Source organism: Lepidochelys kempii, chromosome 5 (assembly GCF_965140265.1).
Source record: "Lepidochelys kempii isolate rLepKem1 chromosome 5, rLepKem1.hap2, whole genome shotgun sequence".
Lineage (NCBI taxonomy): Eukaryota > Metazoa > Chordata > Testudines > Cheloniidae > Lepidochelys > Lepidochelys kempii.
The window spans coordinates 135,417,420-135,444,700 of NC_133260.1; the positions used below are offsets into that span (position 1 = coordinate 135,417,420).

At 45.2% G+C, this 27,281-nt stretch overlaps 3 protein-coding genes and 1 pseudogene across 11 annotated transcripts in view; 2 read left to right on the top strand and 2 right to left on the bottom strand.

Annotated features, from left to right (window-relative positions):
- Positions 1-8,449, top strand: part of ELP1 (elongator acetyltransferase complex subunit 1) — a 116,654-nt gene extending 108,205 nt beyond the window's left edge. For 6 of the 9 annotated variants that reach the window (XR_012159184.1, XM_073346016.1, XM_073346009.1 and 3 more), the window contains one exon: positions 2,372-3,147. Coding sequence is in view for 7 of the 9 variants with exons in the window: in XM_073346016.1 (XP_073202117.1) it covers positions 2,372-2,439 (68 nt within the window). In the remaining 2 variants the exon portion in view is untranslated. Of the gene's footprint in view, positions 1-2,371; positions 3,148-5,995 lie in introns of those variants that run through there. The other 3 variants (XR_012159185.1, XM_073346011.1, XM_073346012.1) reach the window with 2 other exon arrangements.
- On the bottom strand, positions 2,201-9,904 carry ACTL7A (actin like 7A). Its single transcript, XM_073346031.1, has one exon. The coding sequence runs from the start codon at positions 5,991-5,993 to the stop codon at positions 4,725-4,727; it is 1,269 nt and encodes a 422-aa protein (XP_073202132.1). The 5' UTR covers positions 5,994-9,904; the 3' UTR covers positions 2,201-4,724.
- Positions 7,294-10,128, top strand: LOC140911984 (actin-like protein 7B; annotated as a pseudogene).
- A 2,047-nt stretch (positions 10,129-12,175) lies between these two features.
- APTX (aprataxin) overlaps positions 12,176-27,281 on the bottom strand; it is a 36,133-nt gene continuing 21,027 nt past the window's right edge. The window contains 3 exon segments of the mRNA XM_073346033.1: positions 12,176-12,516; positions 12,875-12,978; positions 21,113-21,339. Coding sequence (XP_073202134.1) covers positions 12,362-12,516; positions 12,875-12,978; positions 21,113-21,339 — 486 coding nt within the window. The 3' untranslated portion in view covers positions 12,176-12,361.

The window sequence follows — 27,281 nt, forward strand, 5'->3', positions numbered from 1 at the left end:
CAATTAAAAAAAAAATCTAAATGTTTTGTGTTAAATTCAAATGTGGCCTGTTTTAAAAAAGAGTGGGGAAAACACCCCTACGTGATCAAATCAAAACAAAAAGCTTGTGCGGGAGGAATTATTTTTAGTCATCTAAAATGTTTTGGTTGACCTGAAACAAACCCACACACACGCACCCCATTTAGTTTCAAATTGACCCAAAACATTTCAGATGATTCAAAACAAAATTTGAGTCTTTGATTTGATGGAAAAAGTTGGTTTGGTGTCATATATTAAACTGGATTTTTTTTTTATTTATTTATTTATTTATTTATATATTTATTTATATATATATATATATATATTTATATATATATTTATTTATATATATATTTATTTATATATATATATATATATCCCTGCACCAAAACATCGATTGTTTGCTCAACTTTATTCCTAAGCCTTTTGCTGCCAGGGGAGATCTCTCAGCTAGAGTAAGCATTGGCTCAAAAGAACCCAGCCACTTCCACCGCATCATTCCGCTCCTTCAGAACGTTGTCCAAATGATCATCAGTGCTATGTGGATCAGTGCTAGGTTTACACCCCCCCAAGACATACCACCCCTGGTAACCTGTATTAACCTGTTGCAGTGTTGGTTTGCACTGGGGTCCTGAAGAATTTGCTTTAGCCTGAAGAGCAGGTATTGCTAGCGAGATCTACAAGAAGGAAAGAATCCAGCTTGACTAGGTCCCATGTTGGGTTTGCAGGCTTACTGTCAACAGAAATGTTTTCCTTGTGCAAGTGTACACCTTTGAGGTGGAATAATTGAGCTGGTGAACTTAGAACTCCACAATGCCATGTTTGGATTTCCTCTTCAGAGCAGCAGTCCACTTTCAAGAGGAAAATGAAAAACTGAAATGTCAGGGGCAGGGATATTTTAGGGACTTTGTTCGAAAGCATTATTTGCCTTGCAACAAAGAGGGTTTACTGGTGATGATGGTTGTCATGCTGTCTGGAACTGTTCATGACTGTGAGTGCCTACCTCAGGGCAGACTGTCAAAAACGGGCAGACGCCCCCAAACTGTTGGTATGTTCTAGAATTAGATTTCACCAACCCAGTAACAAATGTGAACTCTTGAAGCACTAAAATAGTCTTACCATGGAGTCAGAGAGGGTCCTCTTGGGCACTCCAGTCTATCTTGCCGCTCAGGCAAGCTGGACTAAGTGATAAATGGTCACTTATACCAAGAATCACAAAAGATTCAGATTGCTCCCAGTCCCAGGATTCCAGGCGTTTATCCCCAGGTCAGTTTGTACCTCAGATCTCACACCAAGGACAACGCTCATAGTGAACCCTATAGTAAACTAAGGGTTTATTGACTAGGAAAAAGAAATGAATTATTTACAGGTTAAAGAAGGCAACGTATATACACAAATGAGTTAGTCTGTGGTTCGAAAAGGTGACAAGTTGCAGTAATCTGTCAGCACTGATTGTCTTTTAGGGCTAACCCAGGTTGAGCCTGGGGATCTCTGCTTTTGTTTCCTAGCTCCAGCCCTGTGACAGTCCAAATAGCAAAGAGATGAAGAATTTTCATGTCAGCTGTCTTTTTTTCCTTCTTCCAGAATTCAAGCTGATGGGATGAGTTTTCTTGCACATAGCACCTGCAGTGGGTGTAAGAGGGCTATCAACCCAGTCTTTGTTTCACAGGGGTCTATTGTCTTGGTAGTCCTCCTTGAGGGGCGGGGGAGCCACTCCTCCTACCTTGGTTCACAAGTTCAGAGGAGGCATTTTTACAGTTATAAAGCAAAACTTACATATTATCTTATAGCATGGGATACAAGCATTACAAGTTGTATACCGCAACTTATAAGCGTTTTATAGTGTAAACACATCCTTACAAGTCTAACATCTGTCTTGAGCTATACTAACAGGTGAGCTGGTCTGGTTTCCAGCTATGAATTTCAGTGCTCAGCTGGCACCTGGTCTACTAGCATCACAATGGTATCTGTAGAAATATTTTTGCTTGGGGTGAAATCTGGCAAACCCACCTCAGTCCCAAAATAGATTGGCCAAGTTGTAAATCTATACATGTGTCACATGCCCTTCGAGGCCCTCTAACTGGAGTGGTCCTGTTGAGCCCCACTTGGACATACTTCCCTTCAACACCCTTAAGCCAGTCTCCAGGTGCCTCAAGTCCTCCTTTTCTTTTTGCGGATACAGACCAACACGGCTGCTACTCTGAAACCTCTCCTAAAAGAGAAACTCTTGTCTTGTTTGAAAGCTTGTCAGCAACCATTTATGGCCTGCAAAAGAAGAGCCATGGAGACTTTCTAGTGTTCAGCTCCTAAGAGAACTTCAGGGAACCTTACCTTCTCTTCTCTTGCTTTTCAGATGCAGAACTTCTTATTCCTCCAAAACTCAATAAAAATATCCAGTGGAAACTGAATCTCTTACAGTAACCTGAGGCCAAGAAATCTTGCTGGACTCTCAACTGTAGTTTATTGTGAGCTCATTGCTTCCCCTTCATTTTGTTCTTACACTTACATAGCCACACAAACTGTAGATCTGTTCTCGCCAATCCTGGAGAACAAGAAGAGAGGCAGTCCCCATAGAGAAGCCCTTACTGGTGCTGTCTGAGTTGGACATCTGCCAACTCTCTTCCTCTCTCCTTTTGCAGCTCTGGTGCATTGCACCTAAGACCGCTTCCGAGCCAGCTGTCCTGGCTGCAGTACGTCCCTGCTGCCATGGCTGTGCAGAGACTGCAGTCGTTTTACATCGCCCAGGTTCACTCTTTTTGGATCCTGTGTCCCTGGAGTCCAGGTGATGCATTTTTTAAGAATGTTCAACAGAGCCACTGCCTCCCTGCTGCACTGAGCTTTGTTTTCCCATTTGACGTTGGGTGGCTGTTACAAGACGTTAGCCAAATCCTGTCCAGTCAATCCCCGGTCCCACCATTGACTGCACTAGAGCTACTGTACACTAGGCAACTAGGTCCTCAGCTGGTGCATCTGTGCCAGTTTACACCAGCAGCAAGTATGGCCCTAGGTTTACACTGCTGTACATGAGAGCAGACTATGGCACATTGTGCTTTGTCAGAGTGATTACTGTACAGAACCTCTTCTCTTCCCAAAACATGGCATAATAAAGATGATATTGCTTAAACTGTCTCTCCAAGCTGCCCTGAGTCGGTTTGTTGGACAAGTGTTATTTTGCATGAGCGCTTCAAATCAGACTGTCCACAGACTCCTGGATACAGGAATGGGCTTTCATATGGCTGGGGTCTGAATGTTCTCCCCGGATATCCTGGGAAAAGGGCTGGCACACACAAGCCATCTCCAGGTACAAGTGATGTGCTAAAAGAGGGAGGGACTTACCATTTCCATCAGGCTGACAGAATAAATCTACAGCTAGCAAATCTCCTGTACACTTCATACACTTGGCTAGCAGAATTCCACTGGGACTCCACAGTCTGAGGGTGACAGATATTGCAGTTGCATGTAGGTTATGAATGCTTTATGGACTGTTGGGCCAGGGATTGTGTGCAATTCCACAGGGAAGGGTGGCCACAGCTCTGCAAGGCTCTAAAAATGGGAGGGTGATTGTGGTGACTCACTCAAGCTGTAAACATCCCCCTCACCTCCCCAAGACATACCACCCCTGGTAACAGCTCACACCTACTGGGTTTTCCTGAGACCAGCAGACAAAAAAAAGGGCTTTTGGTGTAAAAGGGCTGCACTTTAACTGGCACAAGGTGTTCTTTCTAATCCAGCAAATGGACAAGACCTTCTGTCCAAGGGGGCCTCAACCCTTGTGGAAGGGTTGGAAAGACTTCAGTGTCCTAGGGCCCTATGGAGCATGTTTAAATCCAGCTATTGTTTTTTATGATGTTTCAGCTGTAATTCTTTCACCTTAAGAATAAATGTGCTTGCTTTGAAGGAGCTGTGTGGTAACTTGTAAGTGCTGGCTATACACTGTTCATAGGCCTCAAAGAAAGCAAGGCACAGGCCCTTAGGCAGACTGGCTTGCTAAGGATATCACAATGTAAGGCAGGGGCTGTGCGCCCTTAGACCCCTCCAATCAGAAAGGCGTGGGACAAAGGTCCCTGCCCCGAGCCAGGTTGTTGCGGGAGACCTGGTTAGTACTCCTGGAGTGGACCACGGAGCTGCACGTGCAGTTACTCTGAAACTAGTCTACCAGCCCGGATCCATTTTGGGCACTAAGGGGTAACCCATTAGTTAGAAAAATTTCATTATGACCATAGCTGGTGGTCAGCAGCAGACTCATTGTAGATGCTGGAAATGGTGCTGTTTTTCTCCATCGCTTAATCAGGCATTTTCAACCTTTTTTCATTTGAGGATCCATAACAAATTTCAAATGGAGCTGGGGAGCCCTTTGGAAATCTTAGACAGCCTGTGGCCCCCAGGGTCCCTGGACCACAGGCTGAAACCCACTGCAATAGACAATGGGTCTGTACCAACTGCTATATCCCTTTTACACTGGTAAATCCTCTTTTGTCAAATAGGCTACAGTGAAAATCCCTATGAAACAGACGAGATAAAAGCTGTTAATGTGCAACACAGAATGCTCTGAGCATTTAATACAGCCACAGTGGAACACAGATCCAAACTTCATTTTAGTAGCTTGGTTTGCTACCAGTATCTGAGAAAGAAACAGGTTCTTAGACATCTACAGTCCGCTCTGGGCAGCAGTGTTGATGCTAAGCTCGGTCTTGTCCACTTTGTATTCAGAAGCATTTCCTGTAGATGAAGAAAGGACCCTGTTCTTCATATTCTCTTCTGTAAACCCAGAGCTGCTGAAAGGCCTTGAGTGATGCCAAAATTGACCCTCCCGTCCAGACAGAAGACTTTCTGTCAGGGGATGCTGCTGCGATGGGGTCGTCATTGGGGCACATCTTGGTCAGGTCTCTCTGGAAGCGATCAGGGAAACCCCTCAGCATGGTACAACCTCCGCACAGCAAGATGTTGCCCATCAGCGTCTTCTTGAGATCAGCATCACATTTATTGAGGCAGGTCATTGTCAGCAGTGAAAGCGCTGGCTGCTGTGATCCTATCAAGGATGGTTTGAAGAGCATTTCAGCACACAGGAATCTCTCTTTGCCAATGGCAATTAGGTGCCCATCTGGAAGTTCATAATCAACCTGCTGTTTCTGGAGAGGCAAACCCATGTCATGCTGAAGGTCCAGAGACGTATAGCAACACTTTTCCTTGATATCTTCTACCACACTTAGTTGTTCCTCAGTAAATGTTTTCCCAGCCTCATTTAATAACTTCATGAGGTAATGGGTGAGGTCTGATCCAGCATAGTCTACTCTTCCAGTAATGCTTGGCATAGTATAACCTTCATAGATAGGGACCACATATGAAACGCCATGGCCACTTTCTACCACGAGAGCGGAGGTCTTTCCGTATGAATACATAGATAATCTGGACTGGTAGGCGATATGCATGGCAGGAGTGCAGAACGTTTCAAACAGCATCTCGGCATATTTCTCCCTGTTGGTGGTAGGACTCAGTGGAGGGTCGGATACCAGGACAGCATGCTCCTCTGGCTGAATCTTCATCTCTTTGTGGAAAATGTATTCCCAAATGTCTTGGACACAATCCCAGTCGACCACTATGCCATGTCGCAAGGGGTTGACCAGTTTTAGAGGTATTTTCACATCCTGAAGTTCTTTTCCAACAAAGGTTTCTTTGCGATTGTCCCCAGTTTTAGCAGTCTCCTGGAAATGCTTGCCCACTGTGGATGAAATAACATGGGAGGGACGAGGCTCTCCAGCAAATCCACACTTACAGTAACCTGTGCCAATGTCTATGATCACCGCTCTAGTCTCCTTCACAATCTTGGGGCTTCCCTGAGTTGATGAAGCGCTATTCTCTTTAGGCTTTTTACTGGCCCTAACTAGTACCGCCCGTTTTGCAGGACCTTCCTGGATTGTTGCTTCTGCCACAGAGTTGGCGCTTCCTTTGACTGACATTTCCTTTCCTTTTGTCATAGATGTTGATTCCCTTTGACTGCACTGGCAGAAGCCATGGCAAGCCGAGAAATACCAGAGGTAATTTTGGAACTTTCATGCCACTGACATCACTGATTATGACATCAGCTGTCTGCTGCCGTTTGGGCTACAGCTTAGTATTTCAGAAGTCTTCTCTACGTGAGGACTTCTGGGGGAAATACACTGCTTGTTTAGCCTACCAGAGAACTAGTGGGGCCTGGCTGCCGCTGTTTCTACCACCATATATCCTCGCCTGGCTCTGAGCAGTAGTAGGTGACAAGGTGGCTGGTCTATGCCAACATTCCCACCTGCTGCTACTGGCTGTGGAGCCATGATGTGTGCAGATACAGCAAGTAGGCATGTCTGCAATGCACGTAACACAGGGGTTGTTCTAGAACATGTCTAACACTAGCTTTGACTACATTCTTTTCTCAAGGAAACAAACTGCTTCCTCCCCAGCCTCCTCCTGAAAAGGTCTAGATCTTTTCTGAAGTCATTTTTAAGTGTTTCACTAACCAGTATTCCTTTGGGGCCTGATTTGTTTAATATTCAACAAGTTTCCATCTCTCAAACTTTGTGTGATTGTGGTCATTTTTAAAAACAACACTGGTGAGAGACAGCCCCCAGGAACCCTGTCACAACATCATGTGTCGATGGGACATGGCTGATTTGCTTAAGAACACACTGAAATACAGAGTCAGGCTTGTGCTGTATAGCCCTTTGTAGCCTTATCACCCCCCTCCTGTCATCTATAGGTTTGCCACGAAGAAATACAGAGCCATAACAGAGTTAATGAAGAGGTCTAGGGTGCAGTGGGGTACAACAGGGACACTGTTGTAAACCACCAAAATGAGGCTGCCTCCTGCTGAACACCACCATTGTCCATCACAACATCATCAATATGAAACATACCTTCAGCAAGATCCAGTAGTGGTTTCTACCCAGTCTAAGAGGGGAAGGGGACATGTGACTGCTGGCTAAGGAGGATGGGGCTCTCTTCAGAGCCCCCTAGTGCCACTGCTTGGCTAGAGCAGTCCTTGTTGAGAAGTGCAAGAATATCCGTCCCTTGGGCTGAATGATTCCTCTGCAGTGTTCACAAGAAGCAGAAGAACAGTATCTTATTCTTAGCTAGTGTTATTTTAAGCTGTCTTTTGCTGTGAATGGCAAAGCAATATGGGCAAAGCCAAAAGCATCACTGAGTAGCTGAAAACTGGCGTGCTCCGTGGTTACAGCTGCTCTCGATGAAAAATGCTCGGTAGTCAGATTAGAATTACTGGGTCCTTTACCATGAGCAACCGCTATGCCCCTGACTCACTGCTGCGGTGGGCCTCCTCGCTACACAGCCTGGAGCCCATGGATCCCGCCTGAGTCTGTTGCCGTCCCCAGTGTACCACCACATCTTAATGTTACATAAGCAGTGTAAGAAGGGAAAAGTCTCTCTCTAAATGTGAGAGTGGCTGTACTCGGGACTGGCTCCAGCTTTTTTGCCACCCCAAGCGGCGAAGGAAGAAGGAAACAAAAAAAAAAACAAGCCTGGTTGAGCTGCCGCCGAGGTGCTGCTGAAGAGGAAGAGAGGGAATTGCTGCCGAAGACCCAGACGTGCCACCCTGATGACGGACGGAGTGCCGCCCCTTTCTGTTGGCCGCCCCAGGCACCTGCTTCCTTCGCTGGTTCCTGGAGCCAGCCCTGGCTGTACTAGAATGCCACCTCAGCGTGTTCAGCGCACCCATCGCCCTAATACGTAGGCCCCAAAGGATGAGGATGTGCGACCCCAGGAGAAGGTGAGGAAGAGCCTTTTTCCACAGCAGCGTGCAATCCAGCAACCAGCCCTGGGCCGGGAAGCACAAGGTCATCACCCACCTTGACACAAAGTCGAATAAAACATTCTGGAGCTGCAGTTCATTTTTTATACTTGATAATTGCTTCAACAGTCCCACTGGTAAACACGTAAGAAGCCGCCCTTTCCACAAGCACACAGCACTAATGACATCAAAGCAATGACCTTCTCATGACAATACTAATGTTACAAGAGTATTATTTGGACTTCATGCCATCTACTCGAATGATCTGGCTGTCAAAATTAAACAGCGGATGCAAATGGCTGCAAGGAACAGGGCTAATGCCAGGCCTACAGCCATGACAGCTGCGCAGGAAGGGCATGGAGAGGATAACATGTTGTTGGGGACATGTACCTCGTCTCCAAAGGCTGAGCCCAAGGGCACAAAGAAGATGCAAGTACTAGTTGTAGACTTTAGTCACAGCATTGTAACTGTGGATTTGTTGCAGAACCAAGGCTTGCCCATGTGATTTCATCTACAGGAAGTAAGAGTTTTCAGGAGACTTAGAATTGGGGACCAAAAAAACAAAAACAAAATAGGCTTGGATAAGACCGTCTGAATGCTAATACCATTAAACCTAGTCAGTCCATTGAGACATGGCATACGGTGCACTGGAATTGTGTCCACAATATTTGGGAATATTTCTTGTACAGGGATATCAGTATCCATCCTGAGGTCCACACTGTCCTGATAGCAGACCCTCCACTGAGTCTTGTCACCAATAAGGAAAGATCTGCAGAGCTGCTCTTTGAAATCTTGTGTGTTCCACCAAAGCTTATAGCCTGCCAGTCTACACTGTCCACGTATTCTTATTGGAAAGACCTCAGGTCTGGGTGTAGAAAGTGGCCATGTGGGTTTCCTGCATACTATCTATCCATTCAGGTGTCACGCTGCAAAACATTTCCAATAATATGAACGGTGCTGGAGAGGACCTCACACAATACCTAGTGAAACTGTTCGAATGAATCTGAGAACATGTTTACAGACACATATCTCCACAGCTTAGAAGGCATCAAGCAAAAGTGATGCCTTGCTGCTTCTGATCTTGATTCCCTGGGGATTTGGCACATGATCAATACCACGCTGACTGAGAACTTCCAGATATGCACCTGATCTCTGTTGGCAAACAGGTTTTTGGGTGCTGCAGAAGCCCTCTTCAAACCCTCCCTGCTACAGTCAGCTCAGCCAGCACGTCACTCCCCGACCATGACCTGCATTAATAAACGGGATGCCACCCTGAGAGAGGAAAGGCAGAATTAAATACTGTGCTGTGTGGAGGTACGACCACGCTGCGTGGCATCCCTGCCCACTTTCAGAGAGAAATTAAGAGGGGGTTCCCTAATGGTAACTCTAGCCTCCCCTGAAATTAGACCCTCCAGTCCAGACAGAAGTTTTGCTTTGGCTTCACTCCAGTTCTTTCAGCAGCTCTGTGTTAGCAAAGACGAATTATGATGAACAAGTGTTTTTTATAGGCCACAGAAAATGTTAATGGTTCTAACTCAGGGGTTTTCAAACTGGGGGTTGGGACCCCTCAGCGGGTCACGAGGTTATTACATAGGGGATCCTGAGCTGTCAGCCTCACCCCAAACCCTGCTTCGGCTCTAGCATTTATAATGGTGTTAAATATATTAAAATGTGCTTTTAATTTATAGGGGGGGTTGCACTCAGAGGCTTGCTATGTGAAAGGGGTCACTAGTACAAAAGTGTGAGAACCCCTGCTCTAACTCATCACCTTTTTGAGCCTGTGGACAATCCAGCAGGCATGTTCACTGGGATAATATTACAAGCTAACATCAGCAGGCTGAGAAACAATCAGCTGTTTCCTTTCGTCTACTAGTTCAGTTGTCCAGTAAGTTTAAAATGAATATTGGCTATTTAAATAAATGGCTTAAGTGAACGTTAAATGTAATCTAACGTATTAACATTAAATGGTCTGGCAATTCTTCATGGACTTCAGTGTTTTTGCTGGTTAGAATTAGGGCTGTCAATTAATCAGAGTTAACTCACACGATTAATCAAAAAAATTAAATAGCAATTAATTGCACTTATATCAATTGAAATTTATTAAATGTTTGGATGTTTTTTACTTTTTCAAATATCTATTTCAGGTACATCACAGAATCCAAAGTGCACAGCGCTCACTTTATATTTATTACAAATATTTGCACTGTAAAAATGATTTTAAAAAAATAGTATTTTTCAGTTCACCTCATACAAGCACTGTTGTGCAATCTCTTTATCAGGAAAGTGCAAATTTCAGATGTAGATTTTTTTTTTTTGGTTACATAACTGCACTCAAACAAAACAATGTAAAACTTTAGAGGCTCCAAGTCCACTCAGTCCTACTTGTTCAGCCAATCGCTAAGACAAACAAGTTTGTTTACATTTATGGGAGGTAATGCTGCCCGCTTCTTAATTACAATGTCACCTGAAAGTGAGAACAGGCGTTCGCATGGCACTGTTATAGCCAGCATCGCAAGATATTTACATGCCAGATGCACTAAAGATTCATATGCCTCTTCATGCTTCGGCCATTGTTCCAGAGGACATGCTTCCATGCTGATGATGCTCGTTAAAAAAAATAATGCGTTAATTAAAATTTGTGACTGAACTCCTTTTGGGGGAATTGTCTGTCTCCTGTTCTATTTTACCCGCATTCTGCCATGTATTTCATGTTATAGCAATCACGGATGATGACCCAGCCCATGTTCGTTTTAAGAACACTTTCACAGAAGATTTGACAAAACGCAAAGAAGGTACCAATGTGAGATTTCTAAAGACAGCTACAGCACTTGACCCAAGGTTTAAGAATCTGAAGTGCCTTCCAAAATCTGAGAGGGAGGAGGTATGGAGCATGCTTTCAGAAGTCTTAAAAGAGGAACACTCTGACGTGGAAACTACAGAACCCAAGCCACCAAAAAAGAAAATCAACCTTCTGCTGGAGGCATCTGACTCGGATGATGAAAATGAACACACATCAGTCCGCACAGCTTTGGATTGTTATTAAGCAGAACCTATCATGAGCACAGACGCATGTCCTCTGGAATGGTGGTTGAAGCATGAAGGGACATATGAATCTTTAGCGCATCTGGCATGTAAATATCTTGCAACGCCAGCTACAACAATGCCATGAGAACGCCTGTTCTCGCTTCCAGGTGACATAGTAAACAAGAAGCGGGCAGCATTATCTCCTGCAAATTGTAACCAACCTTGTTTGTCTGAGTGATTGGCTGAGCATGAAGTAGGACTGAGTGGACTTGTAGGCTCTAAAGATTTACACTGTTTTATTTTTGAATGTAGGGGGTTTTGTACATAATTCTACATTTGTAAGTTCAACTTTCATGATAAAGAGATTGCACTACAGTACTTGTATGAGCTAAATTGAAAAATAGAATTTTGTTTACAGTGCAAATATATGTAATTAAAATATAAAATGAGCACTGTACACTGTATTCTGTGTTGTAGCTGAAATTAATATATTTGAAAATGTAGTAAACATCCAAAAATATTTAAAATAAATGGTATTCTATTGTTGTTTAATCGCGCGATTAATCGCAATTATTTCTTTTAATGGCTTGGCAGCCCTAGTTGTAACATAATCCAAAGGCTGGAAGTTGAAACTAGACAAATTCAGATGGGAAATAAGGACTACATTTTTAACGGTGAGCATAATTAACCATTGGAACAACCTACCAAGGGCTGTGGTGGTTCTTCATCATTGACAATTTCTAAATCAAGGGGGGGGGATGTTTTTTTCTAAAAGCTTTACTCTAGGCATTATTGTGGGGCAGGTCTCTGGCCCATGCTATATAGGAAGTCAGCCTAGATTAGGGGTGGCCAACCTGAGCCTGAGAAGGAGCCAAAATTTACCAATGTACATTGCCAAAGAGCCACAGAAATAAGTCTGTAGCCCCCTATCAGCTCCCCCACCCCTGCTCCAGCCCCCAGTGCCTCCCACCTGCCGCAATCAGCTCTTTCGCATGCGCAGGAGGCTCGGGGTGGGGGGAGAGCAGTGAGCGCATGGCAGGCTCAGGGGAAGGGGCAGAGTAGTGAGCACCCCCTGGCACATTGGAAAGTTAAGGTCTGTAGCTCCAGCCCCGGAGTCAGCGCCTATGCAAGGAGCGCATATTAACCTCTGAAGAGCCTTCGGAGCCACAGGTTGGCCACCCCTGGCCTAGATGATCCCTATGGTCCCTTCTAGCATTGGAATCTATTCAATCTGTACCAGGTACTTAGCAGACCTTTGAATAAGCATAAGCCACATTTTCCCCCAGAAAGCCCTTGAGAGACTTCCCAGTCAGACACACTGCGGGAGTGATAGTCCACAATGAGTCTACAAAATACTGAACTTGAGGCTGCTTTATTTGTATTCTAAAAAGAAGTTACAAAAGTGTCAGTCGTATGCTGTTTGTACTAGCGAGGAACCTTCGCAGTGTTAAACCTGTAATTCAGCTAAAACAAAAATCTATGCAACTCGACAAAAAGTGTTTAGCCTTAGATTGATCAGATTTCACACAGTGATCTGTACAGTTATTTTGGCCAATGTTTCTTGAGATGTTCCTTTAACTGTGGGATGGTAGACTGGTGTTGCTTGCACACGTGACATCTGAGAGGCAACTTGAGGAGCGCAGAGGTCCCATCTTTAACCAGAACTTTTCCTTTGGTCTTCACCATCTCTATCACGTCTGAAGGAAACAAAGACGTTTGGTATCAAAACACTGCACTCTCAGCACTATGAAGAGTCTGCACGCTGCTTTACCTAAACAGGTAAAGCATTTTATCGTTGCAGAATAGGGTTTCAACACGCCACATTCTTTCTTCAAGAACTATTCCTCCTGGAAATAGAAGAGTCTGTCCCGTTGTTAAACATAAGCCAATCAAATGCTGTGCTAGTTTTGTCAGAAAACCAATGTTACCCAATATCCAAAACTAAGCAGGACCTTCCACTTTTTCTAACACACTGTTTAAGATTTACATTAGCTTTGAAAATACATGAAAATGATAACATTATACATCATGGAGCAAATTTTATAAAGTCTTTACCTTGAGAGTTTAAGAAGTATTCTGTAGTAAAAGAATTCCAGTGCTTTTTGTTTTTAAGGCAAGGAGAATCAAAATCCTGGCTGATTACATGGAGATGTATTTGACTGAAACACAAGTAATCGTGATTTTACATTTACAAAAGAATTATACCAACATTAGCTTGATACGAATGTTAAAGGATTCTGCTAAGCACTGGGCACAAGTTCACACCTGCCCTAAACAGATCCAGCTCCTCTGGATGTCTCTGGGACATATTCATCAGAGATGTAAGTTACATGGGGGGTTCAAACAGCTGTAAATGGTGACATGGTGTAACTCACAGGGAGTTAACTTAGACACTGATGAAGATGGCGTTAGCAAGGAAGGCAACTCGCAAGGTGGTGTAGAATAAGACAAGGTGATAGGAGGCAGGAAGGAGTGCAGCCCAGAATTACTTCTGGTGCAACTCCAATGAATGCCATGCTCTCAACAGGTTGTTTTTTGGGGGGAGGGGAGGAGCTTGGTGTGTGTGCACATGTGTGTCTTGGCTGGAAACATTAAGTCAGTGGGACTTAGGAAAGCACTTTAGCCCAAGTTTATATTTGAGTCAGGGCCTTTGGCTCTATGTGTACTACAAATTCAGCCACCTCTGACAATCTGGTTGCAACGTGGTCATCCCATAAACCAGCTGCTATTTGTAGTACAGCCTGGACCTTAACTGTGCTTTGTAACCAGGTTAAAGACTTGGTCAAGGCTCAAGACAAAATGTAGTTCTTCGAGATGTGAGACAGACGTGTATTCCAGTTAGGTGTGTGCATGCCCAGTGCATCGAGCCAGCAAGTTTTGCCTAGCAGTACCCGTAGGGGGTGGCACTCGCGCCTCAAGACTATACCCCCTCCTCTGGCTATATGAAGTGGCGCTTCCTTCACACTGAATGCCCATAGACTCCGACGCAGAGGGGATGGAGGGTGGGTCGTAGAATACACGTCTGCATCATATCTCAAACAACAACAGTTACAGCAAGTAAACATTTCTTCTTCAAGTAGATGGAGCCATGCATTCCACTTAGTGACTCACAAGCAACACTCACAGGAAGTGGGGTAAGTGATGGACTGTCAGAGTGGTACTCTTTGCGATGCAGAACAGCCACAGCCTGATTGCCTCTTGGATGACAGAGCACATCCAATGTTCTCTTCCTTGCCTATATAATAATACATCGCAGTTCTATAGTCAGTAAATACGTGAACCACTGAGCCCCTGATGCAGTCTAGCGAAGTGTAACAGGTATCGTAGACGGCCCAAAGCTCCAGCACACTGATATGCAGGAGTGAAGCTTCCTGCTCCAACCGTGGACTCTCAGCAACCCCAGATGTGCTCCCCAACCCATCAGGGAGGCATCAGCGACAACAATCCTAGTTGGTAAGGGCAGGAGTGAAAGAGGGCCAGAACGGCGTACCGCTACGAAGTGGCCACCAGTACCGGCGCTTACGCAGCCGACATTAAAGCGCTGCCTTTTGGCCCCCCTCCGGGCCCAGTGATTTAAAAGTGGCTAGACCTGGGCCCCCGTACCGGTAAGTCTTCTATGTTACTTTCACCCCTGGGTAAGGGCCAGATGAAGGGAATGCCCTGACCCATCCGCCAGGATGGAGTCTAGGATCAACGGATGGAGACAGAGCAAACTGTCCCAAGTGTGAAGGGTTGGATGGTAGGCTGCTCTTGAGCTACATTTGAAGAAGGTGAAGATGCAGCCTGGCAAACTGAACCACCTGAGTGCATGCAGACCTGTGGCCCAAGCATCTCGGGCACTTCTGAACAGTCATAAAAGGTTGAGACTGAGACAAAAGGCACCAAATCATCTGAAAATGGTCAGTCAGCAAAAATGCTCTCAAACTCAGAGTCTATTAGGGCCCCAATGAACGCGATTTTCTGAGTGGAGACCAATGTTAACTTTTCAGTGTTTAGGATGAGATCCAGAATAAGCACAGCATAACATGTATGTGAGAAAGAACTTCTTCTCTGGACCTGCCCCCTAGTAGCCAGTTGTCCAGATACGGGACGACAAGGATTCCCTTTTTCCTGAGGTACACTGTCACCATGACCATACATTGGGTAAGAACCGGGGGGTGGGGGGACAGAAGACAGACAGAAAGGAAGGACATGCACTGAAAATGGTGATTCACCATGACAAGGTGGAAAACTCTTCAGTGGCCACATAGAAGTAAGTGTCCTGAAGGTCCAGAGCAGCAAACCAGTTGTTTGGAGTCAACATGGGGAGGATACGGAGAGGGGGACCATTCGGAACCTCAGGTATCTGATACATTTGTTGAGGTTGCAGGGATTGAGGATAGGGAACCAGAAAGCACCATGAACAAAAACCTTGACACTGGCACTCCGGACGGACCTTGTGCACAACTCCCAAAGCCAGTAGCAACCAGACCTGCTCGAGGAGCAGTATCTCATAGAGGGGTCTCTGAAGAAAGAGAGAGAGAGTGGGGAGGGTTAGGGTGCAGGAGAATTGGATAGCATAGCCCAGTCTGATGGTGTTTAGGGCCCAGCTCTTGGTGGTAACTGAGCACCAAACACTGTGAAAGCGAGCTAGCCTGTCCCCAAATGGCAAGGACCCGGGTAGTGAAAGTCATGACTGGACCGCTGCTCTGGACAAACAAGCCAAAACGGGTGCTTGGGGACAGCACGTCAACTGGCTGAACCCAGAACCTGAATGTCTCTGCCCCTGGGACCTAGGTCCACTTTCTCAGGGGAGGAAAAGATTGCCGAAAGAGGCATTGCAGGCAGTGTTGTTGCTGCTGACCACCATGCTGGCGATTTTGCACTGCCTGTGTATACGCCCCCAAGGAACATACGGTAGCCCTAGAACCCTCGAAGGATTTCAGTTTTGTTTGAAAAGAGGACCTGACCATCGAAGGGCAAGTCCTCTATAGCGGGCTGCACACTGAAGCAATACCCAAATTTTGCAGCCAGGACGCCCTCCTCATGGTTACCACTGAGACCATCACTCTGGCTGAAGTATTCACTACGTCTAGCACAGAGTGTAGCAACATTCTAGGCACCAAGAAGCCCTCAGCAATAAATGCCCAAAATTCCTCACTGGAGGTTTCAGGCAGCTGGTCTGTAAATTTAGACAGTCATCCAATTTACAAAATAGTATCTGAACAGCAATACCTGTTGTTCACAGTCTGCATTTCTAGGGAAGAAGAGGTGGTGTAGTTCATTCTACCCATTAAGGCCATCCTATTAGAGTCCTTATTCTTAGGAGCAGACTTAAATCTGCCCTGCCGAGCTTTGTCATTCACTGCAGTTACAACAAGGAATTAGGATCTGGGTGGGAGTAAAACCCCTGCATCAGGACAAAGTAGCATTTCTCCAAATACTTTGCTGTAGGCAGCAATGAAGCCAGTTTCCTCCAAAGAACCTTTGCAGGCTCTAAGAGTGCATCATTAAATTGGGAGGGCCACTCGCCCTGGGACAGATGGTTGCAGGATGTCCAGCAACTAATGGGTGTTCTCCTACAGGAGCTCCACCTGGATGCCCAGAGAAGCAGCCACATGCTGCAGAGCATCCTGGCCATCTTTGAAGTCCTCAGGCACTGAAGGGAAGGAAGAGCCAGGCATGGCTGAATCATTCAGGGATGATGAAAAGGCAGTTAACTGAGCGAATGACAGGTCCCGTTCACGAACTGGCGGACCAGGATGGGACAATTCCAGAGGCTCCACAAGGGGGAGGACAACTGGTACCTGAACTTGCAGTGGGCCAACAGTCTCAGCCAACAACATGCCTGGTGATCTTGCCTAGGAGTGAGAATAGGAGCGCAACCTCTGAACGAGGAGTGTCTCACAGGTTCCATGGGGGGTGGGGGGTCACTAGGCATAAGGGTAAGGTTAGGGCACCAGGCCAGGGGCCCCTGTCCCAACTGTGGGAAGAGCTGCTACATGAGGGGGAGGGATAGCTCAGTGGTTTGAGCATTGGCCTGCTAAACCCAGGGTTGCGAGTTCAATCCTTGAGGGGGCCATTTAGGGATCTGCTTCAAGCAGGGGGTTGGACTAGATGACCTCCTGAGGTCCCTTCCAACCTTAACTTTCCATGATTCTATGAACAGTCCCCAGTATAGGCCAGGTGATTGGAGCCAGCCCCAAAGTGCAAGCAACTGGTCCAATCATCCAAAGCAAGGGAGGGACCGGTGCCAACAATGAAAATAGCACAGCCAGGACCCAGTATGCCTCCATTGTCTCCAGTGCTGGGAGTGGCACCAGTCCCAAAATCAGCAGCAGTCCCAAAGCAGCAGACGGTGCAGAGGTGGAGGGCAGGGAGTGCCACCACAGTAATATCGGTAGCATGAAATGCAGCGGTGCTAAGGAGTTTTCCGTGCCAACAAGGTCCATTGTGCTGAGCCCGGCACCAGACTCACTTCCACAGCTGGTGGTAAGGCAACATCAGGATGCGGTGCCAACAGACAACAAAGGTTCAGCAGCCTGTCCGGATAGCGAAGCTGTGGATGACACAGCCTTGGAGAAGTCCTGAACCAAAGTAGAGCTCAGGATGGAAAGGCAGAGGAGGTCCACCACCTCTGCCACCTGATATGCTGCTGATGTGGACACTGTCAATGTCAGCATAACCCTTCTCAGTACCAGACTCAATGGACGCCCTGGGGCTGGAACCAGATTCAGCGATACCGGGCCTCTCACATCCCTGTGTGGTACTGGGGAGCGGTTGAACAGATGCTGCATCCTGCATGTCAGCAGTAGCCATACTTTTCCTAGAGGAGTAAGAAGAGTCTCCTCGAGATCTGGAGTGGTCACACTTGGTCTTGCAACCTTTTCTTTGGCGCGTTCAAAGGACAGTGGTTTCTATGCCTCTTTGGAGAGGCAGTGACTCCAGAGCATGAGCCGGTACCACTCACTGGAGAGGAGGGCAACCTCCAATCTGACGTAGGCCTTGGTACTGAAACAGGCCTCGTGGCCTGCTTGAGAAGGTTCTGCTTCAGGCAAAGGTCTCTAGCCGCTTGAGTCCATTTTGTGAACAATTTACAAATTGAAAACCACTCTTTGATATGAGCCTCACCTAAGCAGAGCAAGCACCTTGTGTGAGGGTCGTTGTTAGGGATTCCACACACACACACGCACGACAGGATGACTGGAAAAAGGCTAATGTAGTGCCCATCTTTAAAAAAGAGGGGGACGACCCAGGGAACTACAGGCCAGTCAGCCTCACCTCAGTCCCTGGAAAAATCATGGAGCAGGTCCTCAAGGAATCCATTCTGAAGCTCTTAGAGGAGAGGAAAGTGATCAGGAACAGTCAGCATGGATTCACCAAGGGCAAGTCATGCCTGACTAACCTAATTGCCTTCTATGATGAGATAACTGGCTCTGTGGATGAGGGGAAAGCAGTGGACGTGTTATTCCTTGACTTTAGTAAAGCCTTTGGTATGGTCTCCCACAGTATTCTTGCCAGCAAGTTAAAGAAGTATGGGCTGGATGAACGGACTATAAGGTGGATAGAAAGCTGGCTAGATTGTCGGGCTCAACGGGTAGTGATCAATGACTCCATGTCTAGTTGGCAGCCGGTATCTAGCGGAGTGCCCCAAGGGTCGGTCCTGGGGCCGGTTTTGTTCAATATCTTCATTGATGATCTGGAGGATGGTGTGGATTGCACTCTCAGCAAGTTTGCAGACGACACTAAACTGGGAGGAGTGGTAGATACACTGTAGGGTAGGGATATGATACAGAGGGACCTAGACAAATTAGAGGATTGGGCTATGTCAGGGTTCCTTCCCCACTCTGAACTCTAGGGTACAGATGTGGGGACCTGCATGAAAGACCCCTTAAGCTTATTTCTACCAGCTTAGGTTAAAAACTTCCCCAAGGTACAAACTTTGCCTTGTCCTTGAACAGTATGCTGCCACCACCCAGCATTTAAAACAAAGAACAGAGAAAGAGACCACTTGGGGACATCTTCCCCCAAAATATCCCCCCAAGCCCTACACCCCCTTTCCTGGAGAGGCTGGAGAATAATATCCTAACCAATCTGTTGCAAAATCATCAAAAAGCCAAACCCCTGGATCTTGGAACAATGGAAAAAATCAGTCGGTTCTTAAAAGAAGGATTTTATAAAAAAGAAAAAAAAAAAGGAAAAAGAATCACCTCTGTAAAATCAGGATGGAAAATACTTTACAAGGTAATCAGATTCAAAACACAGAGGATCCCCCTCTGGGCAAAACCTTAAAAGTTACAGAAAACAGGAATAAACCTCACTCTTAACACAGGGAAAATTCACATAAAACAAAAGATAAACTAATCCGCCTTGCCTGGCTTACCTCTATTGGTTGCAATATTGGAGACTTGGATTAGGATGGGTTGGAGAAGATGGATTTCTGTCTGGCCTCTCTCAGACCCAAGAGAGAACAAACTCGTAAACAAAGAGCACAAACAAAAGCCTCCCCCCCCCACCCCAAAAGATTTGAAAATATCTTGTTTCCTTATTGGTCCTTTGGGTCAGGTGCCAGCCAGGTTAGCTGAGCTTCTTAACCCTTTATAGGTAACAGGATGTTGCCTCTGGCCAGGAGGGATTTTACAGTACTGTATACAGAAAGGTGGTTACCCTTCCCTTTATATTTATGATAGGCCAAAAGAAATCTGATGAGGTTCAACAAGAACAAGTGCAGAGTCCTGCACTTAGGAAGGAAGAATCCCATGCACCGCTACAGACTAGGGACCGAATGGCTAGGCAGCAGTTTGGCAGAAAAGGACCTAGGGGTTACAGTGGACGGGAAGCTAGATATGAGTCAACAGCGTGCCCTTGTTGCCAAGAAGGCTAACGGCATTTTGGGCTGTATAAGTAGGAGCATTGCCAGCAGACTGAAGGACATGATCATTCCCTTCTATTCAGCATTGGTGAGGCCTCATCTGGAGTATTGTGTCCAGTTTTAGGACCCACACTACAAGAAGGATGCGGAAAAATTGGAAAACGTCCAGCGGAGGGCAACAAAAATTATTAGGGGGCTGGAGCACATGATTTATGAGGAGAGGCTGAAAAGAGAAGAATAAGGGGGGATTTGATAGCTGCTTTCAACTACCTGAAAGGGGGTTCCAAAGAGGATGGATTTAAACTGTTCTCAGTGGTACCAGATGACAGAATGAGGAGTAATGGTCTCAAGTTGCAGTGGGGGAGGTTTAGGTTGGATATTAGGAGACATTTTCACTAGGAGGGTGGTAAAGCACTGGAATGGGTTACCTAGGGAGGTGGTGGAATCTCCTTCCTTAGAGGTTTTTAAGGTCAGGCTTGACAAAGTCCTGGCTGGGATGATTTAGTTGGGGTTGGTCCTGCTTTGAGCAGGGGGTTGGACTAGATGACCTCCTGAGGTCTCTTCCAACCCTGATAGTCTACAATTCTACAACAGACAACCAACCCTGGTGAGCGTAACACCAGGCAAAACACTTTACTAAGCCAGCTAATGCTAACACTAATACTAAAAGGTACCAACTAACTATATGCAATTAAGTCAAAGAATGAGGAACTGTGAGGTGAAGAATGACACAGTGCTCCCATTCCAGCCAGGGACGGATGGTAAGAAGGAACTAAGGGGGGGTCGAGATAGTTGCTGCATCATGTAGCATGGGGAAGGGTTGTGGCCACAAGGTGCAAGTGTTGCCCCCTATTGGTACTGCTAGGAAAAATTCTCCAGCTCTAACGTGCTAGGTGCATACACAGTAAAGTGGAATACACGGCTACATCTACTCAAAGAACCAGTCTGCACCATAAACTGGAACATTCGCCACTGTTAGGAGAGCACGCCTTCATGTGGGCTTCAGAGAAAAATCTACTTCTGACTTCCAGAAGATTAATAAAAAGTTGCCATTTTCTTATAAAATTTTTCTACTTACTTTTAACGATATGATAATTATATATTTCTGAGTAAGCAAAAAAATAATCTTGAGAAAAATAAAGCGTAGCTAATACTCCCTGTTTTTACTTTTACATAGTTTAAATGCTCTGGATTGTTATGTTGCACACTCTACACCTCTTAATGACATCCAACATTCCTGTTTCTCAAGACACAAACATTCATCATAAATCAAGAGAATTTCATTTTGCAAATTTTCAAAATAAGGCCTTATCTCAGTAAATCAAAAAGGCTCAAGTCCAAAAACAGGTACACAACCTGGCTATGTAGGCATGAAATCGATACCATTGGTTGAATGTGTTCCAGATAACAGAAATAAAACTGGCTGAACAATCTAGCCTTACCTCATGCTGGGAATTGCATGATAACCCAATCTGAACTCCAAGCTATCTTTATCCAGGCATTGTTGGATCAGCTTTTCCCCAACAGCATGCATATGTTGTAGTAATTCAAGATGCTCTTTTGTTACGGATTTTAGACTGGAGATGGAGTCCCAGGGTAAGATTAGCCAGTGGTAATGAGCTTTGGGATATTTATCCTTAATGATTACAACCCTATCATCTTTGTAAACCTAGTAGAGAGAGAGAGAGAGAAATCAAGGTTATTTACCATTGACTGGGGTTCCCTGGAATGTCATAATAAAAATAATCAACTTGAATTATCCAAATATTTGGCTTCACTGATCCACACTTGTATGCTCCATGCCCGTGTCACAGAACCATTCAAAAGCAGTTAGTTTGGTATGGGGCCAATGCGCACACACACACGTACATACAGATGTACAGAGTGCACCTCTGAAACAAGGTAGGGCTAAACTTACTCCTTATTTCCAAAGCAAGGATGTGTTAGGATACAGATATTCAGGCCTGCCTGTAAAGGCCTAGACTCTAAGAATGTAGGTCTATGTTTATCATTTAGCTAGTAAGAGAGGTATACAAGAAAGAATCTGTGTAAGGGCCTTCTCTCACTGTGACAGTCTGAGGCCCTGTTCTTAGGCTAAGGCCTTTGGCTAAGCAGCAGCGGCAGCCATAAGCTGGGAAGCAACTGGTCACATCCTCATGTTCCAAACTAGTCAATCTGGGGCTGTTAGAAAGGTGATCCGATCTATCACCTCCAGAGAAAGGGAAGTGCCTAGAAGATGTAAAAGGAAATTTAGGTTGATAGTTTTCTGTCTGGTTAGAACTCACTTATCAATAGATACAGCTGGAAAACCCTTATGTCATTATAGATGTAGTTGTGAAATCCTCACTTCTGTATTGTTTTGTCATTATAGTTCCCACTTTGCTATTGTTTATTTGCATGGACTCTGTCTGGTTCTGTGATTGTTTTTGTCTGCTGTGTAATTAATTTTGCTGGGTGTAAACTAATTAAGGTGGTGGGATATAATTGGTTAGCTAATCATGTTACAATATGTTAGAATTGGTTAGGTAAATTTCAGTAGAATGATTGGTTAAGGTATAGCTAAGAATATTACTATATAAATTAGGGGCAAACAGGAAGTAAGTTGGGATTCGAAAATAAGGAAAAAGGAACTTGGATTTAAGCTTGCTGAAAGTTCACCCCAACAAACATCAAATTGTTTGCACCTCCGGACTTTGGGTAGCGTTGCTCTCTGTTCATGCGAGAAGGACCAGGGAAGTGGGAGAGTGAAGGAATAAGCTCTCTAACAGGATGGAGGAAAGGAGAGTATGGATCTGTGGAGAAAATACATTTGGAGCTCTCCAGTGACTGTTAAGTACACTATTTTACCCAACATAAATATACCTCCAGAGATCCACGTTGACTAATTACCAAACAATAAACACTTATCTGAGAGACAGTGGTGGAAAGAGTCTTGAGATTTTCTATTTGACTATATAAAGTCTCCTATAAGCCATACTCAACACATTTTACTACCACCTGTGAAGTATTTGGATCAATATATCCCACGCTCTGGGCACTTCTCTGCAGATAGCATAACCAAGATAATTTACAAAAACTTGCATTTGCAATGAGGTAACAAACCGGCCTTTCCACATCTGGTTTATAGATCTATAAATGCCTAGACCTGAAGGGAGCACTATGAGCATCTAGTCTGACCTCCTGTGTAACACGGGCCAGAGAATTGACCCACAATAATTCCTTTGAACTAGAACTGGTCTTTTAGAGAAACATCCAATCTTGATTTATGTAGACTGGCTGCCTAGGGTAAGGAGTCACTCGGCTGCAGACGACGCACTCAGAGACTGCATTCAGCAAACAAACATTCTAGGACGAGACTAATGACCACATCGCTTTAACAGAAATAATGAAGAGGCAAAAAGCTGTCAAAGCCTTTGGTGGTCACTTACCCAGCTAAGGTGATTTCACCCAGAAAACCACTTGCAAGGAGAGGTTTCAGAATAGCAGCCGTGACAGCAGTTGACAAGAACGTCTGAGGAAACGTGAAGTGGGGGGAGGAAGGGGAATAAACATGGGGAAATAGTTTTACTTTGTGTAATGACCCATCCACTCCCGGTCTATATTCAAGCCTAAGTTAATTGTATCCAGTTTGCAAATTAATTCCAATTCAGCAGTCTCTCCTTGGAATCTGTTTTCAAAGTCTTTTTGTTGTAATATTGCGACTTTTAGGTCTGTAATCGAGTGACCAGAGAGACTGAAGTGTTCTCCGACTGGTTTATGAATGTTATAATTCTTGACATCTGATTTGTGTCCATTTATTCTTTTACGTAGAGACTGTCCAGTTTGCCCAATGTACATGGCAGAGGGGCATTGCTGGCACATGATGGCATATATCACATTGGTAGATCTGTAGGTGAACAAGCCTCTGATAGTGTGGCTGATGTGATTAGGCCCTATGATGGTGTCCCCTGAATAGATATGTGGACACAGTTGGCAACGGGCTTTGTTGCAAGGATAGGTTCCTGGGTTAGTGGTTCTGGTGTGTGGTATGTAGTTGCTGGTGAGTATTTGCTTAAGGATGGGGGGCTATCTGTAGGCAAGGACTGGACTGTCTCCCAAGATCTGTGAGAGTGATGAGTCATCCTTCAGGATAGGTTGTAGATCCTTGATGATGCGTTGGAGAGGTTTTAGTTGGGGGCTGAAGGTGATGGCTAGTGGCGTTCTGTTATTTTCTTTCTTGGGCCTGTCCTGTAGTAGGCGACTTCTGGGTACTCTTCTGGCTCTGTCAATCTGTTTCTTCACTTCAGCAGGTGGGTATTGTAGTTGTAAAAATGCTTGAGAGAGATCTTGTAGGTGTTTGTCTCTGTCTGAGGGGTTGGAGCAAATGCGGTTGTATCGTAGAGCTTGGCTGTAAACAATGGATCATGTGGTGTGATCTGGGTGAAAGCTGGAGGCATGTAGGTAGGAATAGCGGTCAGTAGGTTTCCGGTATAGGGTGGTGTTTATGTGACCATCGCTTATTAGCACCGTAGTGTCCAGGAAGTGGATCTCTTGTGTGGACTGGTCCAGGCTGAGGTTGATGGTGGGATGGAAATTGTTGAAATCATGGTGGAATTCCTCAAGGGCTTCTTTTCCATGGGTCCAGATGATGAAGATGTCATCAATGTAGCGCAAATAGAGTAGGGGCATTAGGGGACGAGAGCTGAGGAAGCGTTGTTCTAAGTCAGCCATACAAATGTTGGCGTACTGTGGGGCCATGCGGGTACCCATAGCAGTGCCGCTGGTTTGAAGGTATACATTGTCCCCAAATGTGAAACAGTTATGGGTGAGGACAAAGTCACAAAGTTCAGCCACCAGGTTTGCCGTGACATTATCGGGGATACTGTTCCTGATGGCTTGTAGTCCATCTTTGTGTAGAGGGCTTCTACATCCATAGTGGCCAGGATGGTGTTTTCAGGAAGATCGCCGATGGATTGTAGTTTCCTCAGGAAGTCAGTGGTGTCTCGAAGATAGCTGGGAGTGCTCGTAGTGTAGGGCCTGAGGAGGGAGTCTACATAGCCAGACAATCCTGCTGTCAGGGTGCCAATGCCTGAGATGATGGGGTGTCCAGGATTTATAAGTTTATGGATCTTGGGTAGCAAATAGAATACCCCAGGTCGGGGTTCCAGGGGTGTGTCTGTGTGGATTTGATCTTGTGCTTTTTCAGGGAGTTTCTTGAGCAAATGCTGTAGTTTCTTTTGGTAACCCTCAGTGGGATCAGAGGATAATGGCTTGTAGAAAGTGGTGTTGGAGAGCTGCCGAGCAGCCTCTTGTTCATATTCCGACCTATTCACGACGATGACAGCACCTCCTTTGTCAACCTTTTTGATTATGATGTCAGAGTTGTTTCTGAGGCTGTAGATGGCATTGTGTTCTGCGCGGCTGAGGTTATGGGGCAAGTGGAAAAACAGCATCACAATTTCAGCCCGTGCACGTCTGCAGAAGCACTCTATGTAGAAGTCCAGTCTGCTGTTTCAACCTTCAGGAGGAGTCCACCTAGAATCCTTCTTTTTGTAGTGTTGGTAGGAAGGTCTCTGTGGATTAGTATGTTGTTCAGAGGTGTGTTGGAAATATTCCTTGAGTCGGAGACATCGAAAATAGGATTCTAGGTCACCACAGAACTGTATCATGTTCGTGGGGGTGGAGGGGCAGAAGGAGAGGCCCCGAGATAGGACAGATTCTTCTGCTGGGCTAAGAGTATAGTTGGATAGATTGACAATATTGCTGGGTGGGTTAAGGGAACCATTGCTTTGGCCTCTTGTGGCATGTAGTAGTTTAGATAGTTTAGTGTCCTTTTTCTTTTGTAGAGAAGCAAAGTGTGTGTTGTAAATGGCTTGTCTAGTTTTTGTAAAGTCCAGCCACGAGGAAGTTTGTGTGGAAGGTTGTTTTTTTATGAGAGTATCCAGTTTTGAGAGCTCATTCTTAATCTTTCCCTGTTTGGTGTAGAGGATGTTGATCAGGTGGTTCCGCAGTTTCTTTGAGAGCGTGTGGCACAAGCTGTCAGCATAGTCTGTGTGGTATGTAGATTGTAATGGATTTTTTTACCTTCAGTCCTTTTGGTATGATGTCCATCTGTTTGCATTTGGAAAGGAACATGATGTCTGTCTGTATCTGTATGAGTTTTTTCATGAAGTTGATAGATTTCCACTCCATATGGCTAAATGCAGTGCCTTGCACAATGATAGGTTTCAGAGTAGCAGCTGTGTTAGTCTGTATTCGCAAAAAGAAAAAAAGAGTATTTGTGGCACCTTAGAGACTAACACATTTATTTGAGCATAAGCTTTCGTGAGCTACAGCTCACTTCATCGGATGCATTCAGTGGAAAATACAGTGGGGAGATTTATATACACACAGAACATGAAACAATGGGTGTTCTCATACACACTGTAAGGAGAGTTTCAGAGTAACAGCCGTGTTAGTCTGTATTCGCAAAAAGAAAAGGAGTACTTGTGGCACCTTAGAGACTAACACATTTATTTGAGCATAAGCTTTCGTGAGCTACAGCTCACTTCCTCAGATGCATTCAGTGGAAAATACAGTGGGGAGATTTATATACACACAGACATGAAACAATGGGTGTTCTCATACACACTGTAAGGAGAGTTTCAGAGTAACAGCCGTGTTAGTCTGTATTCGCAAAAAGAAAAGGAGTACTTGTGGCACCTTAGAGACTAACCAATTTATTAGAGCATAAGCTTTCGTGAGCTACAGCTCACTTCCTCAGATGCATATCGTGGAAACTGCAGCAGGCTTTATATATACACAGAGAATATGAAACAATACCTATTCCCACCCCACTGTCCTGCTGGTAATAGCTTATCTAAAGTGATCATCAGGTGGGCCATTTCCAGCACAAATCCAGGTTTTCTCACCCTCCACCCCCCCACACAAATTCACTCTCCTGCTGGTGATAGCCCATCCAAAGTGACAACTCTTTACACAATGTGCATGACAATCAAGTTGGGCTATTTCCTGCACAAATCCAGGTTTTCTCACATCCCCCCCACCCCCATACACACACAAACTCACTCTCCTGCTGGTAATAGCTCATCCAAACTGACCACTTGAAGAGAAAAATGAAAAAAGGAATCAGAGAAATTGTTAAAATAAAGCTTTTACTCAACTTTTTAAGTTTCAAGTACTTTAACTGTTTCCCTTCTTTATCCAGGAGGCCTAGTCTACACTACAAAGTTAACAAGGTCAACAAAACCTGCCTTGCATCAGCCTTGTTGGGCATGTGTCTACCATTTAAATATGGCTCCTGCGGATGTAAGGGCTCCTGCCCTTTCACCCCAACTTAACATCTCGGGAGGGGAGGGATAGCTCAGTGGTTTGAGCATTGGCCTGCTAAACCCAGGATTGTGAGTTCAATCCTTGAGGGGGCCATTTAGGGATCGGGGACAAAAATTGGGGATTGGTCCTGCTTTGAGCAGGGGGTGGGACTAGATGACCTCCTGAGGTCCCTTCCAACCCTGATATTCTATGATTCTATGGACACCACCTCCAAGAGCAGCATAGAGCCAAGGTTGATGTTCTTAGGTCAACAGTGTGAGTGTAGACACTGCCTTTCTTAGGTCGACTGTAACTGTCCTC

Excerpts from the sequence above, each read along its gene's own strand:
- ACTL7A (XM_073346031.1), bottom strand. The coding sequence starts at position 5,993 with ATGACAAAAGGAAAGGAAATGTCAGTCAAAGGAAGCGCCAACTCTGTG.